Below are 16466 nucleotides of genomic sequence, written 5' to 3'. Positions count from 1 at the left end.
ATTAGAGAGGGAGAGCGTTAAACATGGAGCCGTGATCTTGGTGATCCAAGAGGCCAAGTCTCCTGTTTTGAAGTGTTCATGATGTCATTAGAGATGTCAAAGGCCGGCCCAGCTTCGGCCTGAGAAATTTAACACAGCCTGCATTGGTCCGGTGTTAAGAAAAAAAAAAAAAGCGGTTCGTGGGATAAGATCCGCAGGTCAACCCAACACAGTTCACTAAAAAAATAAAAAAAATAAAAATAAAAATTAAATCTGTGTTTCACGTGGAGTACCAAAGGGGAGTTTCAAGAATGAGGAACGATGTAATAAGGGATATATATCCAATTGGCTATTTGCCAGATCAGCCTGCAGATAGACAAATCAAGACAAATTCACAAAATGTTACAGTTTTGTAGCACCAAATTCAGTGTGAACGTGAGACACAGCGAACTAAGTAAACGGAGTTGTGGCTTCCACTGGATACACATATTCCAGAAACAACCATAAGAAAGATTATGATGCTTCACACTTCAGTAATTAGTTGCAAGCATACCATTTGCAGGAAGCCGTATACGAAGATCATCCAAGCTGGTGCACCCATGGATGCTCAAACCATGCTCATTAGCTAAATGTAATAGGCATATAAAGCACAGATGAGGTGAGATATCCTTGACGGTTGCAGCAGCTCGGCAGTCGGTAGGAAATTTCGCCAAGAGATTTCTGAATGATTGTGGCTCCTCTTCTTGACCCTTTTCAGGAAACAAAATATCTAAATTAGAGATCATAATCCAAACATTAATTTACTTGGATCATGGGGGCAAGAAGTCTTGGTACTCCCATTTATAAGGTTAATTACAACTAGCTTACTATTATCACCACATGACATTTGCCAAGAGCAAATCCTATTAGAATACCTCAACACCCATTTGTGCAGATTCCTGTATCTGAGCCCATATGGTCTCTTTCAAAGTCTGAACATCAACTTGTTTAGAAGTTTTGTCGTACTCAACTTCAATTTTTTGTATCTAAATGGTTGAAATAAGAAGCAAAATGTAAGTATTAAATATGCAAAGTTTTCAGCACATATGAATATTTGAAATATATTCTATATTTACATTCCAAAAATATGTAGAGAATCAAAAGCCTTTGCATGTTCATGATATATGATATTACTAAATATAATACTGTGGTATACATTTTCAGAAATCACACCATTTCATCCATAGGCCCTGGACTGCCTAATTCACAGTAATTGGAAAAGGAAGGGCTAAGTGCGTGCCAAAAAAACCCACCTGGCGAGGTTGAGGGACAAGTGTGTTGTAGTCCTCCACATCACTTTGATCATTTCCATCATCAAATTGGCAACCAAATGTGTCGTCACCCCAGGATGGCACTGGTTCACAATCATCACTTTCTAGTCTGGATTCAACTGGAGATAGAGAGGAAAGCATAAAGATGTATAATATAACCAAATTTCAAGCATTTAATCGTAAAAAAACTAAAGAGATTAGAATTGTGACTGTAGAAGCTCAAATCCTATTAGGTATGTAGAGATGTAGGCTAAAAATTGACAAATATTTTTTAGTAATAAACAAATACAGAATTTGTCAACCAATTTGTTGGAAGACTGACAGTTATAAGTTTGACGCTTGCTACATGCTCAGTATATACTATAATTTATGAAGCAAAATAGAGAGGCTGAATGGTAATTAATAGAAGTTTTTAAAGCCTGTTTTTGTGACTAGTAGCAAGAAAAATTATCAGTTCCTCTCAAACATTCAATAAAGTAGTGATATTTAACCCAGAAAGAAAATTACCTGAGGACTTTCTTCTTCTCCTCTTTCCAAGGCACTACAATCAAGAGAAGTGTCTTACGAACAGAAAAAAGAATGAAGTAGAAAAAATATAACCAGTGATCGTATCATAATTGTAGAAATGTGTCAAGTCTTACCATTACACTAGGTAGAAGAAACAATTTGACAAGATCCTCCGGTTGATAATGACAATCTTCAGGTAGCATTGTATTACGAGGTGTTCTACTTGCAGGCATCAATAATGACTTCGGATTTTTTGGAGGTGCAAATATATCTGGTAACTCTTCATCTAAGGCCCTTGTGAAATCTATATCAGGTTCTGCTTGTTTCTTACTCCTTTTTTTCTTATTTGTTACCAGTGATGCATTTTCTTGAGCAGGATCATCTTCTGAACCAGCAAAGGGAGTTCATTTTATGATTCAATGTCAATGAACCACAGAAAATACATATATATATTGATATTATCACCTGCTACTGGATCTTTGACTTTTCGATACTTCCAATGATCAGGACCCGCCCAGGCATTTTGTTTTGAAGAAAATCCCAAACTTAAGAACAAACATTCATCAACTTTCTCAAATCTATCATCCATATTAAGGTCGTGGGAAGAAAATGGTTCAGTTTCCTGCAAAAAGCAATTCTGGCCTATTGGGCATGAAACTTTATTTTTGAAATCTTCAAATGATAATGGGAAAAGTAACAGAACATATGACAGCCAAAACCTATAGAACAGGAGGTATATGACAAACCTCGTCGTAACCTGGAAAAGTTTGATCTACACCATTGATGTTCTCATCAACAATGCTTGAATGATCCTCATGAACAAAACCAGAGATCTGGTCATCATGATCAAAAGCTGAGGTCCCATAATCCTCATATGCATTACCATCAAATTCAACTTCATTATTCTTCAGAGCTTCAACTTCATCTATCACTTTCTGGCTAGAACCGAAAGCATCTACTGGCCTTCTATTGTCTTCATCAAACTCATTGATGATAATCTTAAGGGTTGGTGAGATTTCATTCTTCACTTGTATGTTCAGGACCATCTGTTCAACATATTCTATAAATACAACATAGATTGAGTGCCATTAAAACCACAGGTTCCAAAAACGTAACTACAAAACAGAGAGAATCTGACAGTAGAAGCAACAAACCTCTGATAAAAGAAAGGTCAATTGTATCTGATTCATAATGTTGGTTAGCACATAATGTGTCCTTCATTGGTACTTCTTGCGAATCAAAAAGCACCCGACATCCAGCATATACTCCAAGATTATTCAGCAAGAGACCCTTAGCTCCACCTTCATCAAATTGTGCAGATGTCTGATGATAGAGTGGATCAACTGCAAATGCAACTGACCAAAGAAAAAAGAAGGCAATGCCATCATATTTCTAAATGTAAATCTCACACTAGTGATGGACAAAGATAGAATGTATGACCAACCGTCAAATTTCTTCAAATTAAGAGCCTCAAAAGATGATTCCAGTGTCGACAAAGGTGACAGCTGCATATATAGAAATTTATGAGTTTATAGATAGAATTTGCCAACTCTCTAAAGTAAACAAAAGAATTACCTTTTTCTCCAGGTCTTTCTTCGACTTGCCTTCCTCATTTCCAGTTTGAACACTGGCATCCTCCATTATGGTATCTGACATCATAATACAGCATTAGGAGACTAGCAACGCTTATAAAAGGAGCCAGGGTATGCTGCAAATCAACATCTTAAAAGCAATCTTAAAGAATGTATCTTTAAAATCAAGTAGGAAAGAAAGAGGATAACCAAATATGCATGCTTAGAAACTTACTACATAGATAAGAAAAAAATGTAAAGCTACAATCTACAGATGCTAAATTGTGCATATACCCCAAAAAGTATTGTATTATACAGGCTGAATGCATCTGTAGATTTGCTGGCAAGTCCAATTATACACAATGTTGAAAACCATTGAGACTTAGACATTAAACTAAAACCAATGAAAACAGCATCAGATCATAATTTAATTTGTACTATTCATGAAATGAAGTATAGTGTCCCTTAAATAATATTTCAATTTCCTACAGTTGAATGACAATCATTTGATGTAATACTTGAGCAAATGCTTTCCTAGTTGAAGTCACAGGAAACCAAAACTAGAATCAAAGCACGTAACATAAAAGCCTTGCTTTAAAAGAACTTCAGCCTTCAGCATAAGAAGCCAAACCTTCATCTTCTTGACCGGCTCTATTAATTCCACCAAGAACTTTGTAAGCTTCTGAATGCAGTGAGTCCACCCTCGCTGAGTATATCTTGACTCCAGCTTCAAGAGTGCAGCTTGCCTGTAGAGATAGTCATTTATGGATGTTTTCCTAAGTATGAAGTAAGGAAAAAGGTGAAAAATTGTCAAATTCAAGATAGAATAACAAACCTTTTGAAAATTAGTCTCCACACTATTTTCTTCTTCCACCTTAATAATCTCACCTAGATGGTCGATCAAGTTCAGTTCCCACGTATTCTTTTGATTAATTTTCTACACGCACATCAAACAAAACCAACAAAAACAAATTAATAGACGCAACTAACACTGCAAAATGACCATTCAATCAGCCATCGACATTATAGTACACTAATATATTCTCCATTTCTGGTAATATAAATTCAAATTTCAAAAATATTAAAATTGCAGAAATATTGAACTTAGAGGAGTGTACGGACATTTTCGCTGGCGAGTTTGATGCAATTATCTAACAACTCGAGAATCTGGTCCTTTCCCAAACAGGGAGAATCAACCTGGTTTGCAGGCGGAACATGGACTACCTTCCGGCGGATAGCAGCGGCCCGAGCCTCTCGGGCCTGGGCACGCTCCCGTGTGTCGTCGTTGGAGCCCAAGAAGAAGGGGCTGGTCGGAGATGCCACGGGAATTCTTTGCCTCCGACTAGGGCTTAAGATTTCAGCCATTTGTACCCAAATTCAAACACGAATTCAGAATCGAAAATTAGGGTTGGGGGTATAAGTGAATTAATGGATTTTCCCTCCAGTTTGGTTTATGTTTTGAAATTTGGGTTGGAGAGACATGATACAATGTGTGAGATGTATGGAATGGTTATGATGTCTCGTATCATTCTGCCGTTCAAAGTTCTTTCCTTATTTGAAAGATGGAAAAGTCCCCACTAAATGCACATTAGCACGAATCACAGTATCCTCCTTTATTTCAATGCAAATAACCTAATTTTACGGGGATTATTGATATTAACCAATATTTTATGAGTCATACAATCAAAATTTTAATATAGTATTATTCATTTTATTTTTATTTCTAACCTTAAGGATTCTTTAGTATAATTAAGCTAAGAGTGACCAATTATATCTTATTATTTTATCAATTATTGTTGTTTTATACAATATTTTTAAAATTAGATCAAGAGTTGATTTGACCCAAAAAAACAAAAAGTTCATTCCCATTGATAATTATACCATTTTATTGATAGTCAAACAATTAAACTGATTAACTATTTAAACAAATATTAAAATTAATATTCAAAGCATTTTGTATAATTAAAATTTAAATCTATAATCTAAATTATTCGAGGGGTTAACATGACCTTCCATAAAATGGCACGGCATTTACTGGCTGCTCGTGCCAAGGCCTGCAAGATAGGCGGGGAACTGTAAGGCCCATGAGTCGGGCTGATACAATTTACGAAAATAATATAAAATATAAAAATGATCATGCAGCAGGGCGATCCCCAAAGTTCGTTAGTCAGCTTGTTAAAGACCCACGGATGCATGGTCCAGCGGTCTAACAGATCATGAGCATTGCCCTAGGTCTTGCTATTCTAACAGACCAACATATCCAACAATTTGATAGATCTTGACCTAACACAATCCGAAAGGCCTCACCAATATCCATTTGATATACCAACCGTAACTTAATAATTCATAAAATATTGACCAACCTCAATAAATTAAATTATTTAAATTAATTTCTTTTATATAATCGTACATTCAACATTAAGCATCAATATTACCATTATTCCAGTATTTTCTCGATTTACATGATGGGCGTCCCCTTTTTAGGCCTACAAATTATACAAAATATAGAAACCATTCAATTAAAAGACTTTATTTTTCAATTACTTCTTAAGATAAGCCGCTATAAAATCTTAATAAAAAATTTTTTTGGAAAAATCTCAGATTCTTTCACTACAATTTGCATTTTCACGAGAACAACAGAGAATGGATGTCCAAGTAGAAATTTTCAGGTATACACTTTGAGGTTCCAAACCAAGAAGAAACATAATCTTCCACCCAACCCTCAAAATAAATCCACAGATAGCTCCACAGGTGATCAACTCCTGGAACTTGTCTCACAACATCGGGATCTGATGATACGATCTTGCTGCCAAGCTGCCGCCTATGCCACACTAACATGCTCAACCAAAGAATTAGTGTCAGTCTAGTTACAACCTAATTTCTGTTTCTCATCAGATATGCCACAATGCATCCCAACATGGCACCTGCAACAACCTGGATCATACCAACATTTATGCTTTGATCAGAACGCTTGTGAACTAGCCTCCCACCTTGAACAAACATAATGGTAATTCTGGTAGAATAATAATGCTTCTTTTTCAACCCTAAAGTTAATAGCTTGTACAAGTGTAACTGCACAAAATCTTATCAGAAAAGCTTGCAGATGAGATGAGAGTTGATACTTTTTATGTCAATGTTTCTATAGCACTCGCTCCCAAGACAGTATAGAGTATCCTCTGGGCTGTAGAAGAGGAATATGAACAAAACACAAGTGCAAAGACACATAGACATACATGCTCAATGCAATTCGTATGGTTTCAATAAGGGTGACATAGAACTCTAAAACAGTTTACTAACAATCAATGGCTGCAATCGATTTTAACAAACAACCTAATAGAGTTAATCAACTAACAAATTAAAATGCTGAAATATAAAGTTCAAGGCAAGCAGCAGCATTAAAGATAATTAGTTTACCCCATCTAACTCTATTATTATAAGCCTTGAAATAGGTACACAGAATATGAAACCCGGAGGCTACCCATCACAAACTTAGTTAAACCAAAAAGAATTTCAGGTGAAATCAATAACAATTGTGCGATAAAACTGCAGAAACCTTAAGGTTCTTGACATTTTCGAACAATGAAGTAAAATCTTGTTTTGTTGTGATCTCAACCTTAATAAAATCAATTATTATACCCACAAACTTAAATAACATAACACAGCACAATTTCAGAACCAACAACCCCCCACCATTTACCTTCAACCAGCAACTGAAGCTTTCCTGGCTAGAATATTGAAGTATACCTCCAGTTTAACCAGAAATAGTCTCACATTAAATCTCCACAACTACAAACTTGTTTCAAATTAAAAATCCTGACAATGTCTGTATATCTGCCTTGGTCTCAGATTGAGAATTGCACACAAATAAGAAAGCCTAAAACAAAAAGCAGTTTTTTTTTTGGTTTTTAAATAGAACATAGGATACCTGTACTGGAGTATGGCCTAGTAATTCACGTAGAGGTGTAACACTAGATAATGGGTGATCTGAAGGAAACTCGCATACAATTTGATTCAGCAACTGCAATGAGTATAAATAAAATACTCAGGAAAAAGTAATATATAGAAGAGGAACTATGTGATCAGCATTGTCACCAGGTAAGCAAAATTTTTTTTTTTATTTAAGCATTTCTTTTTATAAATAAGAAAAAAATTTTGAAATACAGTAGAAGAAAAGAAATAAAAGTGGACCAAGTGAGGAAAGCAATAAACAAAGGCAACTAAAGTTTACAAAGAAATTGAGACAGGAACTTACTTCAGCTTGCTTGCCAGCATGTTGTCTGACTCCTGAGGCATCATACATTACCTACAAATTTTTTAGAATTATCAACCAACCCATCTAACTTAAATAACAATATTTATCACAGTGATAATCAAGATTAGTGAGATATAGAAAAAACACAAAATAAATAAATAAATTACAACATTAAAAAAACCAGTGCTCCTATTTATTTAGATTGCCAGGCAGCCTAAACCAGGGCTGGTTATATGCAATTTGAGAATTTACTTTATGACCTACCAATTCAAGATGTCACACATAAGGCTACAAAGACATAACTTCTGTGAAAGACAGAAAAGCCAGTTGGACATGATCAAATAAGTGCATCAGTTTATCGAAAATTCTTCAGGGATTTTGCTCTCCAATCAGTTCAAAGTGAAGAGATAGTGATTTTAAACATCACTAGCACTTAATTGATCCTACCAACCATGTCGCACTCATGGTATAGAGGAAAAAATGTGGCTAAGGACTAATTCAATCATCTCATATCTTGGTCTTTGGCTTTTGCTATACCTCAAAGTTCTTTCAAATGACAAGAGATAATGAACTGCATCAGATTCTCTTAACAGAACATGGGACTTCACAATAAATCCACCAAACCTTTGAACTAAACATGACACTCAGAGATGACAACAAGAAACAGAACCACAAACTGAATCCCAAAAAATCTAGAACAAAGTGAAAAAAATGAAAGGAACTAGTGTCAGCATCCCTAAAGTTGTAATTGAAACATGCACATGTAAGTTATATAAACTTTAACAAGGGTCCATCACAATTCAGCTTGAGAAACTTAAGATGCAAATTCAAACACGCTTGGAAGAAACATTCAGATATAAATTTAGGAACACACTAAGTTCAGAGCAAAACCATGATACAGTTATTGGTAATAAACAAATGATAAGAACTTATAAGCATGCCATTGAAAGAAAAACAATAGGGTGAGAGGAGCACACAGACAATGCATGCCAACACCACTGCAATAGCAAAAGCTGGACTTCCTGTCCCTTCTTGTAAAGCTATCGATACTGCTAGAGCTATCACAGTTGCAGAATGTGATGATGGCATTCCACCAGAGCCTAGCATTCTTTTAGAATCCCATCTTTTCTCTTTATACCTGAGCATCTAGGAAAACATACACAAGCTGAGATATTAATTCACATTATATATCATTAAGATACATTGTAAACAAATAATAATATCATTTACACTCACATGTTGTATTACAGACAAAAATCTTCACATTTATGGGTCGCATGTTGTATAATATCAAAATACCATAAAATGTTCCCTTCTGAATACAAATATCAATTGTAATATCTAATTGAATTTCAATATTTGTCACATGTATGTTACAAATCAATATAGCAGTACCATAGCACATCCATTGAAATATATAAACTGTTATAATCTCTGAGTTCTACTTGTACAAATGGTGAGTATTACCAGGTACAAATAAATTGATGTCTCATATATATCTATAAGTTTGTTTGTATACAAAAAGTAAAATTGATAATCAAATCATTACATATACAAACCTAAAACAAAAATCAAGACATATATACAAATATCAATTGTCATATCTAATTGAATTTCAATATTTGTTACATGCATATTTCAAATCAATATAGCGTACCATAGCACATCCAATGAAATATATAACCTGCTATAATCTCTGAGTTCTACATGTACAAATGGTGAGTATAACCAGCTACAAATAAATTGATGTGTCATATATATCTATAAGTTTGTTTGTATACAAAAAGTAAAATTGATAATCAAATTATTGCATATACAAACCTAAAACACAAATCAAGACATATATAAAAACGTCAAAGTTCACAAATATTATAATAAACAAATAAAATGATTTCATAACCGGTTGAGAAATTTACGAGAAACAGATAAATAGTACAGACGGACCAGGTGGTGAAGATCTTAAGGAATTGAGCGAGAGCAAGGGCCAGAAAGGCGGAGATCAGAGGGAGGTTGTTAGGGAGAAACATCAAGGACGATGAGGATGGCGTTGTTTGACCGCTCCTCAACGACGCCCTATCCGTCACAGTGATCACCTCGTCCATTTTTTTATAATTTCTAATAAATTTAAATAGTTAAAATTTTCAGATGAGATGATCCCTGTGATTCGCGATTTACGATGCCAACGACCTCACCGTCTCTCGAAGCGATGGATGCATGTACCAAACACTTTTTCTGTGAGAAAGAGAAGATAGGAAGAAGGTGGGAAGTGGGAATAGGGCCCTGTTGAGAAATGAGAATATTGGTTCACCAATTGTCTACCCACTATGTGGGCCCACGGCTGCGTTGCGTTGCGTTAGAAGTAGATTATAATGTTGGCTCTTCCTGTTTCCTTACGTCACGAAGAGTTTACTTCTAAAAAGACATAGAGATGTCAAATGTGGATAAGTTGCAATATTTTATCTCCTACTTAAATTTTCTTCTAATTAATTTAAAATTTTAATAATTTTTTTACTTAAAATTTAAAAAATAATTATTTATCCTCTTAATATCTTTCAATAAACTTTGCTATCTCCAATCAAATTTTCTCTTCCTTTCTCGGTTTCTCTCTCTCTCTCTCTCTCCCTAGCTGTCTTCCAATGCAAATAAAAATGTAATAATATATGTAAATGAAAATGTGTTAGTATCTAACTTGATGTGTGAGATAGCATTCTTGGTGGTTGACAAGAAAATTGGTCCACAAATTCACTAACTGATTTCGTCAGGATCTGGAGGCACATTTCTAACCAATACCTACAACAAAATGTGGAATTCTACAAATCATGCATGAAGAGAAAAACATTTATCATCATTATATCACTTTTGTAGTGGATTGTACGATGCATGAACGTTGCAATATGCTTCGAAGGTACAAGAGTCATTTGACCAAATCTCTTAGGATGCATTTGGCCGTATACCTTTCTTGTAGGAACAAAAATCTTAAAGCCAAAACATGTTAGCAAGATCAAATCTCATCAATGAACTTAGTCTTAGAATATTGCAGAACTTCAATAACTACAAACTTGATAATCCTCAAAACTTGGAAAAGAAAATGAGCACTATCAACCAAATCTCTCAACGTTATGCTTCGTCTGGGTTTAAAATTTTAAGTCTGGCAAAAAATGAGAAAAAATAACCTAATATGCAGCCGTCTGAAGCAACACAAAGTACAACCAACCAACATCATACCAGACTTTTTTTTTTTTTGAAAACCAGAGATTCTGTTTGTGTTTGTATTTGTTGGACTATAATGAGTATATAAGATAAATCAATATTTTATAAATATGATAAGAGTTCGAACTTAAACTTTTTTTCAGAAAGTTTTAATATTATATTATTTTTGTTATCCTTAGAGTCTCATCATGGCTATTTTGGTTTGTGTGTACATTTATATTTATTTATTATGTTTAGGCCAAATGCCTTGTTCCCACCCAAGGTTTGTTAAATGCTTAAACTAGTACCTATTAAATATTGAAAATTCAAACTCTCACTTATAAACAGTTAAAATTAACAAAATTAGTTAAATCTAAAAGTATAATTGTCATTTAATCTTTAATTTAAAAAATAAAATTTTATCTCATTTTCTCACATTAATTTAAAAATTAATAATTTTTCCTCACCTAAAGTTTTGAAAAGTAACATTTTCACCCCTAGGATTTATTTTCCTACCCCACAATTTTCGGCCCCTGGAACTAGCTCTGTCGCTCATTTTCTCCGGCACTCTCTCCCTCTCCGATGATCCCTCTCTCCACCATATTGTTTCCAGTGGTGTCTATGGTAGTGGTGGGAGAGAAATGGAGTGAAGTCGATTTTGGAAGGTGCAGAGAGTTTGGTGTTGTGACGATGACGAAAGAATAGGAGAAAAAGAAGAGAGAGGGAAAGAATTATACTGAAGATTTGTGGGAGCTTGAAGGTGATGGCCATGGCCAGGGAGAGAAGAAGAAGAAGAAGAAGTGAAGAAAGATCATGGAGAAGTTTAATGAATTCTATCAGAAGAAGGATGAAATTGACATGACGGACAGCTGCTTAAATGTGGTAAAGGTGAAGGAAAATTAGAGAGTGTTTGCTTTCAAGAGACTCTGAAGAGGCTGTAATTAATTAAGCTTAATCAAGATTAGTTTATAATAAATGAGAGAGATACGGAGAGGGAGGCAGAAATGTCGAGCATTGTTGATTTGTTGTTGTTCCAATGAATCTGCCTTTACGTTCAAGGAACAATGGATCATTAAAAGCAGTTTGTCAAACCTTAAAGATTAATTATTTGTTTATAAATTTAGTTTGAAAAGATTAGCAGAGAAGAGATTAGGTGAAAATTTCACTAATAAGGTAACATTATATGCAACATTAGTTTATAATTATTTGAAAAAAAAAATGAAGAAGAATACATCATATGCAACATTATAACTCACATGATATTATTTCTATGTTGCATTTAGCATGCCCCAGCAATCAATTACTTACTTGTGATACAACAGTAATCGCCAAAATACAGGCAAGTCAGGCGCTGTGCTTCATACATGAATGTGTTCACAGCTGCATAAATTCTTTTCTTTGTATAAGCTGTACTATGAAGCACACATGCCAGCCATTCAAATATGAGGAAACTTGGGATTTGGGTACACAAGTTTAGCTCTTTTGATGAACTGCGATTTGGTGAATATCCATGTCCTTCAACATAACAGCACGCCCACAAGAATCACATGGAGCTGTCCTCGATCCACATATGCTCTCGTGCTCAGATAGTCCTCTTAGTCTGTCGCGGGCATCAATAGGTGAGCTTCCTGCTTGGACCATATCCCCACAAAACTGGCAGGTAATTAACCGTAGAGGACAACCTGAGGCTTTGTGTTGTACCTTTGTCAACAAACAATGCAAGTGACTATAAGTTCCTAAAATGATAATTCTTTTTCAGGAAACTAAAGGTTAATATATAGATGGGAACCTAAAGCAATAATTTATCCAACAAAATTGCATATAAAAAATTTTAAGTAGTTCATTATCAGTTTTGCTGGGGCAAATTTTTGTTGTACGAGCCTCGGGACATACTTGGTGTCTCTTGAACAATTAGCTTGGCAAGATCTCATTATACAAAAATTTATTCTACTTAATAAAAATAGAGAAGAATAGTATTTCTTAACATATGTTAGTATAATCGCAAATAAACAATATAAAGTCATTTTTAGTACAACTAATGCCACACATAAAGTCTTTTTTAGTACTATTAATGCCACACCATCGAGCTTGTCAATTGAGATTGCCATATGACAGATACTTCCAACTTATCTGAACTTGATAAGTTAAATTTGATCTCTTCATACATTTAGCTATGACTGTTTAGCTCAACACAACATGTTGATCATTCCAACCGTACTTGAAAATCCAACAACTCAAGAAATTCGCCAGAACTTCAGTGGAATGTCATGCAACATAGTACTCTTAAAGAAGAATGCAACTTAAATCAACATCAAAATAAACATATAGATATACTTTCAATGTAGATCAATTAAAGAAGTAAATAGGAACCAGAACACCTAACTGGGGGATGAAAGAAATTTGAGACGACGTAAATTTGCATAAAGACTAATCAGGAAAGTGAGAGTATATCTCTTACCATTGCAGCATTATCAAGGACTATTCCACAGAGGCAAGTATGTGGCTCATGAAAGACCTTCAAGTGCTTCTCCATTTCTCCCTGCTGAAGACCTTCCCCACATTTTTCACAATGAACATGGGTTTTGGCCTCCTCAATTCTCAGTACAACCCCACAACTAGCATGCTGACAGACCACACTATGTCTACTACAATAGGCTTCATGCAACACAATACTCTGGCTGGGTATAAAGCGGTTGCAGTTCCTACACTTCATGGCATCCATATCAATAGAGGATGAAGATGATGTTGCTTGTTGACCCACTTTACGGCCACTATTATCCTCAATTGTTACCAATAGACGGAACTTTGTTGTGTCCTTGAAGCCACACACACCAATGCTGTAGGCTCCAACCCCCAAGTTCTTATCCTTAGAGCTAAGAATCAAAACTTTAGACCTCACATCATGAGAAGACCATTCATGCTGGTGACAGCTTGGGTATATGAGAGGATGCCTGGATACATACAAATTAGTGTCTCCTCCATCTATCTCTGTGTCGAATTTTATCTCAATTCTTTTCTCTCCAGAAACTATTTTTTCCCAGGTATCATCATCAATTGAGAACTTGTAATATAGATAGTTCCCTTCATCAACCATTCCAGATTCTGACTTTCCAAATACAAGTGGCTTCAGTACATATTGATTTCCCCCCTCTGATTTCGCATCAGGATTTACTATATCAACCTCAATATCAGTTTCTAGAACAGATATGCTTGAAGAGGGCTTCAAATCAAGAACTTGTAACTTGTATTCCAGTGCTCCATAATTGACTGTAAGGACATCACCCTGGGAAAGAGTGGCATGTTGGCGAAGGCTTGTTTCAAGGACTGCCTTTTGACTGGGTAATTCTGAAAACCCAAGCCCATCAGGCTTGAGTTTTGCATAAGTTCCTTTTGGTAATTGAACATAACGAACTTCAACTAATGAAGCCTTTGGAGTCGCAGTGGGGAATAAGTTGCTCCATACATGAGAAGGAAGCCCAACAAAACCTTCATCTGCAGTGAATTCCAAAACACCAGCATGGGTGCTCCTCCAATTTTCACTATCCTCTGTATTTGATGGACCCTCTTGATGAACTACTGATAGTTTGAAATGCAGAGGACCCTTGTCAAAAGCACCTTGGCCAGACAATTCAGTGAAACATGAAGGTGGTAATTTGATCTTATCTCCACTACCCCGGTAAGGCACAACTTCTAAGACACGATAAAATGCAATTCCTCCTCCAACAAGCAAATTTTCTTGCACCTCTTGTTCGGCCTGAGAAGAATGAAATTTCAAGTTCCTACTTAATAAATCAACTCAACAAAATGCAACATTTGGAAGAAAAATAATAAACCCTAAATCATGTGAATATTGCCCACTCTTTAGAGTGTCAGAATCCAATCAAACGACTAAAATACAACCAGATTAACAAAAATTCTTGTGTATAATATCAGCTAAAAATTTTAATATTTTTTCAAAGAAAGGAAAAGCCAATATAACTTTTTTCAATTTTCCTCATGCTAAGGTAAGCATATTCCCAATGTAGTTCAATAACCTTAAAAAAAAAAAAAAAAAAACCAATTAATCAAGTAGAAGACCATAACACAAGGCCACTTCCCCCACATTGACGTTGATTAGCCTTCCTTGATATAAAACAGCCCATAAAAAAAATAAAGATAAAAGATATATTTCCCACATAAAGAAGGAACTCGCAGCCCTTTATTATAGACAATTACAGATTAATACCATATGTTCATCATCATCATTAGAAATGAAAGCATAAACAAAATTACGAGTAACAGAAATAATAAACATACACGAGTTTAAATTAAATCATTCCTATAATCTAACGAGAAATAGAAAGGACAGAGTAGTTGAGACCTTGAGTTGGGCATCAATGGCATCGAGTCTTCGAGATCTCTGAGCCGCTTCAATTGCATCACGTTGTTTTTTAGCCTCTTCTTTAGCCTTTCTTTCTCTTTCAAGTTTTAATCTTGCTTTTTCTTTCCTCTCCTTCTGTTCTTTCTCTAGCTTTTCTCTTGCACTTCTCAACTCAAAATCCATCTATTTTCTCTACTAAAACATCTGGGTGTAAATCGATAATCAGAGGGTGATGTTGTGTTATTTGGAATTTTAAATATATTTTGGAGTTGAAGAATGAAGGCTTCAATTTCGTGTCGGTCAAGAAAGAGTATTCTGTTTTTACCTGTACGTTGGATTGATGATCCACCAGTTCCTCCAAACCCAGAAGGATCTGGGCCTTTCTTCCAGGGCTTTGTTTTATCATGGGCAATGCTTTAGCATCGCAACTTCGGCCTGGGGCATGTGTGGCCCAACAATAAGTACCCAATGGGCCATTGATTGTCATCTATTCACCATCTTCAAGTTATGCCTTCACTCCTTTTGAATGTTTTGATTGTCAATATGGTATTATTTGTAACGATTCCTTTTCATTTCAAAGCTAACCATTCATCTCCGGGTGTTCAAAACCGAACAACCAAAATGGTTTTGTGTTATTTTAAACTGAACTCAAAATTCAGTTTAATTAATTAACATGTCAAATTGAAATCAAATTAATTTGAGACTAACCCAATTTTGAATTAAAACCAATTTTTAAAGTTGAAATTACAATTTTATATCTGTTATTGAAAACTTGAAATCCCCATTGAAAAAATAAATTTACACTGATTCAACATCTATTTACCAACAATGTTAGCATCAATTAGATTTGAAAAACAATAAAAATATAATAACAATGAAAATTGCAAATTCTATGTTTTGAGTTTTCACCAATGGAACAAAGAGATGGTCACAATCATCTAGATGAACAAGTGTTTTTAATTGCCAAAGGGAAAATATTCTACAAAAAGATGTTGGGAAAACACTTAATATTAGTAATGGTAAAAATGTACTTGACATGTAATAATTAAAGCAGTCATTTTCTTTTTGACCAATGTTTAATATCCGTACTCCGTTTATTAATAAATAGTTTGTTGATGCGTGAAATATAATCTTTTATACTTTAAAGATAAAAAGATTACTTTGATAAAAATGTAGTCAACATATAATAATTAAAGTAGTTATTTTTCTTGACCAAATGTCTAATATCCAAACTCCTCAACAAGGAATGATTTAGGTGTGGAATTCAATCATATGTACAAATTCAAAAGATATCCGAC

At 34.8% G+C, this 16466-nt stretch overlaps 3 protein-coding genes across 7 annotated transcripts; all 3 read right to left on the bottom strand.

The window, feature by feature from the left end:
* Positions 1 to 282: 282 nt before the first annotated feature.
* LOC123223857 (condensin complex subunit 2-like) lies at positions 283 to 4926 on the bottom strand. Of its 3 annotated transcripts, none has more exons than XM_044647282.1 (13): positions 4490 to 4926; positions 4203 to 4304; positions 3999 to 4113; positions 3372 to 3445; positions 3241 to 3301; positions 2951 to 3151; positions 2543 to 2856; positions 2262 to 2433; positions 1931 to 2178; positions 1797 to 1830; positions 1272 to 1408; positions 894 to 1004; positions 283 to 728 (listed from the first exon to the last, which is right to left on the bottom strand). In XM_044647282.1, the coding sequence occupies exons 1-13, from the start codon at positions 4730 to 4732 to the stop codon at positions 510 to 512; spliced, it is 2031 nt and encodes a 676-aa protein (XP_044503217.1). In that variant the 5' UTR covers positions 4733 to 4926; the 3' UTR covers positions 283 to 509. The 3 variants fall into 3 exon arrangements, with proteins under 3 accessions (XP_044503217.1, XP_044503216.1, XP_044503218.1); XM_044647281.1 differs by having other exon boundaries at positions 1931 to 2181; positions 4490 to 4924; XM_044647283.1 differs by having other exon boundaries at positions 1931 to 2181; positions 2262 to 2418; positions 4490 to 4923.
* Positions 4927 to 5914: 988 nt separating this feature from the next.
* Positions 5915 to 9961, bottom strand: LOC123223861 (uncharacterized membrane protein YuiD-like). 3 transcript variants are annotated; one of them, XM_044647286.1, is made up of 5 exons: positions 9536 to 9961; positions 8601 to 8765; positions 7620 to 7670; positions 7293 to 7385; positions 5915 to 6301 (listed from the first exon to the last, which is right to left on the bottom strand). In XM_044647286.1, exons 1-5 carry the CDS (start codon positions 9719 to 9721, stop codon positions 6242 to 6244), a joined length of 555 nt encoding a protein of 184 aa, XP_044503221.1. In that variant the 5' UTR covers positions 9722 to 9961; the 3' UTR covers positions 5915 to 6241. The 3 variants fall into 3 exon arrangements, with proteins under 3 accessions (XP_044503221.1, XP_044503223.1, XP_044503224.1); XM_044647288.1 differs by having other exon boundaries at positions 8601 to 8757; positions 9564 to 9954; XM_044647289.1 differs by having other exon boundaries at positions 9564 to 9702.
* Positions 9962 to 12017: 2056 nt separating this feature from the next.
* On the bottom strand, positions 12018 to 15436 carry LOC123223859. Its single transcript, XM_044647284.1, has 3 exons — positions 15169 to 15436; positions 13267 to 14562; positions 12018 to 12509 (listed from the first exon to the last, which is right to left on the bottom strand). The coding sequence occupies exons 1-3, from the start codon at positions 15349 to 15351 to the stop codon at positions 12282 to 12284; spliced, it is 1707 nt and encodes a 568-aa protein (XP_044503219.1). The 5' UTR covers positions 15352 to 15436; the 3' UTR covers positions 12018 to 12281.
* Between the last annotated feature and the right edge of the window lie 1030 nt (positions 15437 to 16466).

Source organism: Mangifera indica, chromosome 8, assembly GCF_011075055.1.
Source record: "Mangifera indica cultivar Alphonso chromosome 8, CATAS_Mindica_2.1, whole genome shotgun sequence".
NCBI lineage: Eukaryota > Viridiplantae > Streptophyta > Magnoliopsida > Sapindales > Anacardiaceae > Mangifera > Mangifera indica.
Note: the sequence above shows the minus strand (reverse complement) of the source record. Positions and strands in the feature narration are given on the sequence as shown.

Excerpts from the sequence above, each read along its gene's own strand:
- LOC123223857 (XM_044647281.1), bottom strand. The coding sequence starts at position 4,732 with ATGGCTGAAATCTTAAGCCCTAGTCGGAGGCAAAGAATTCCCGTGGCA. Across the intron at positions 2,857-2,950 it reads TGACCTTTCTTTTATCAGAG|AATATGTTGAACAGATGGTC; the intron begins GTTTGTTGCTTC and ends TTGTATTTATAG. Across the intron at positions 729-893 it reads CTGCACAAATGGGTGTTGAG|GGTCAAGAAGAGGAGCCACA; the intron begins GTATTCTAATAG and ends TTTCCTGAAAAG.
- LOC123223861 (XM_044647286.1), bottom strand. The coding sequence starts at position 9,721 with ATGGACGAGGTGATCACTGTGACGGATAGGGCGTCGTTGAGGAGCGGT. Across the intron at positions 8,766-9,535 it reads GTACTATTTATCTGTTTCTC|ATGCTCAGGTATAAAGAGAA; the intron begins GTAAATTTCTCA and ends ATGTTTTCCTAG. Across the intron at positions 7,671-8,600 it reads CAGTGGTGTTGGCATGCATT|GTAATGTATGATGCCTCAGG; the intron begins GTCTGTGTGCTC and ends AAAAATTTGTAG.
- LOC123223859 (XM_044647284.1), bottom strand. The coding sequence starts at position 15,351 with ATGGATTTTGAGTTGAGAAGTGCAAGAGAAAAGCTAGAGAAAGAACAG. Across the intron at positions 14,563-15,168 it reads CCATTGATGCCCAACTCAAG|GCCGAACAAGAGGTGCAAGA; the intron begins GTCTCAACTACT and ends CATTCTTCTCAG. Across the intron at positions 12,510-13,266 it reads TCCTTGATAATGCTGCAATG|GTACAACACAAAGCCTCAGG; the intron begins GTAAGAGATATA and ends TTGTTGACAAAG.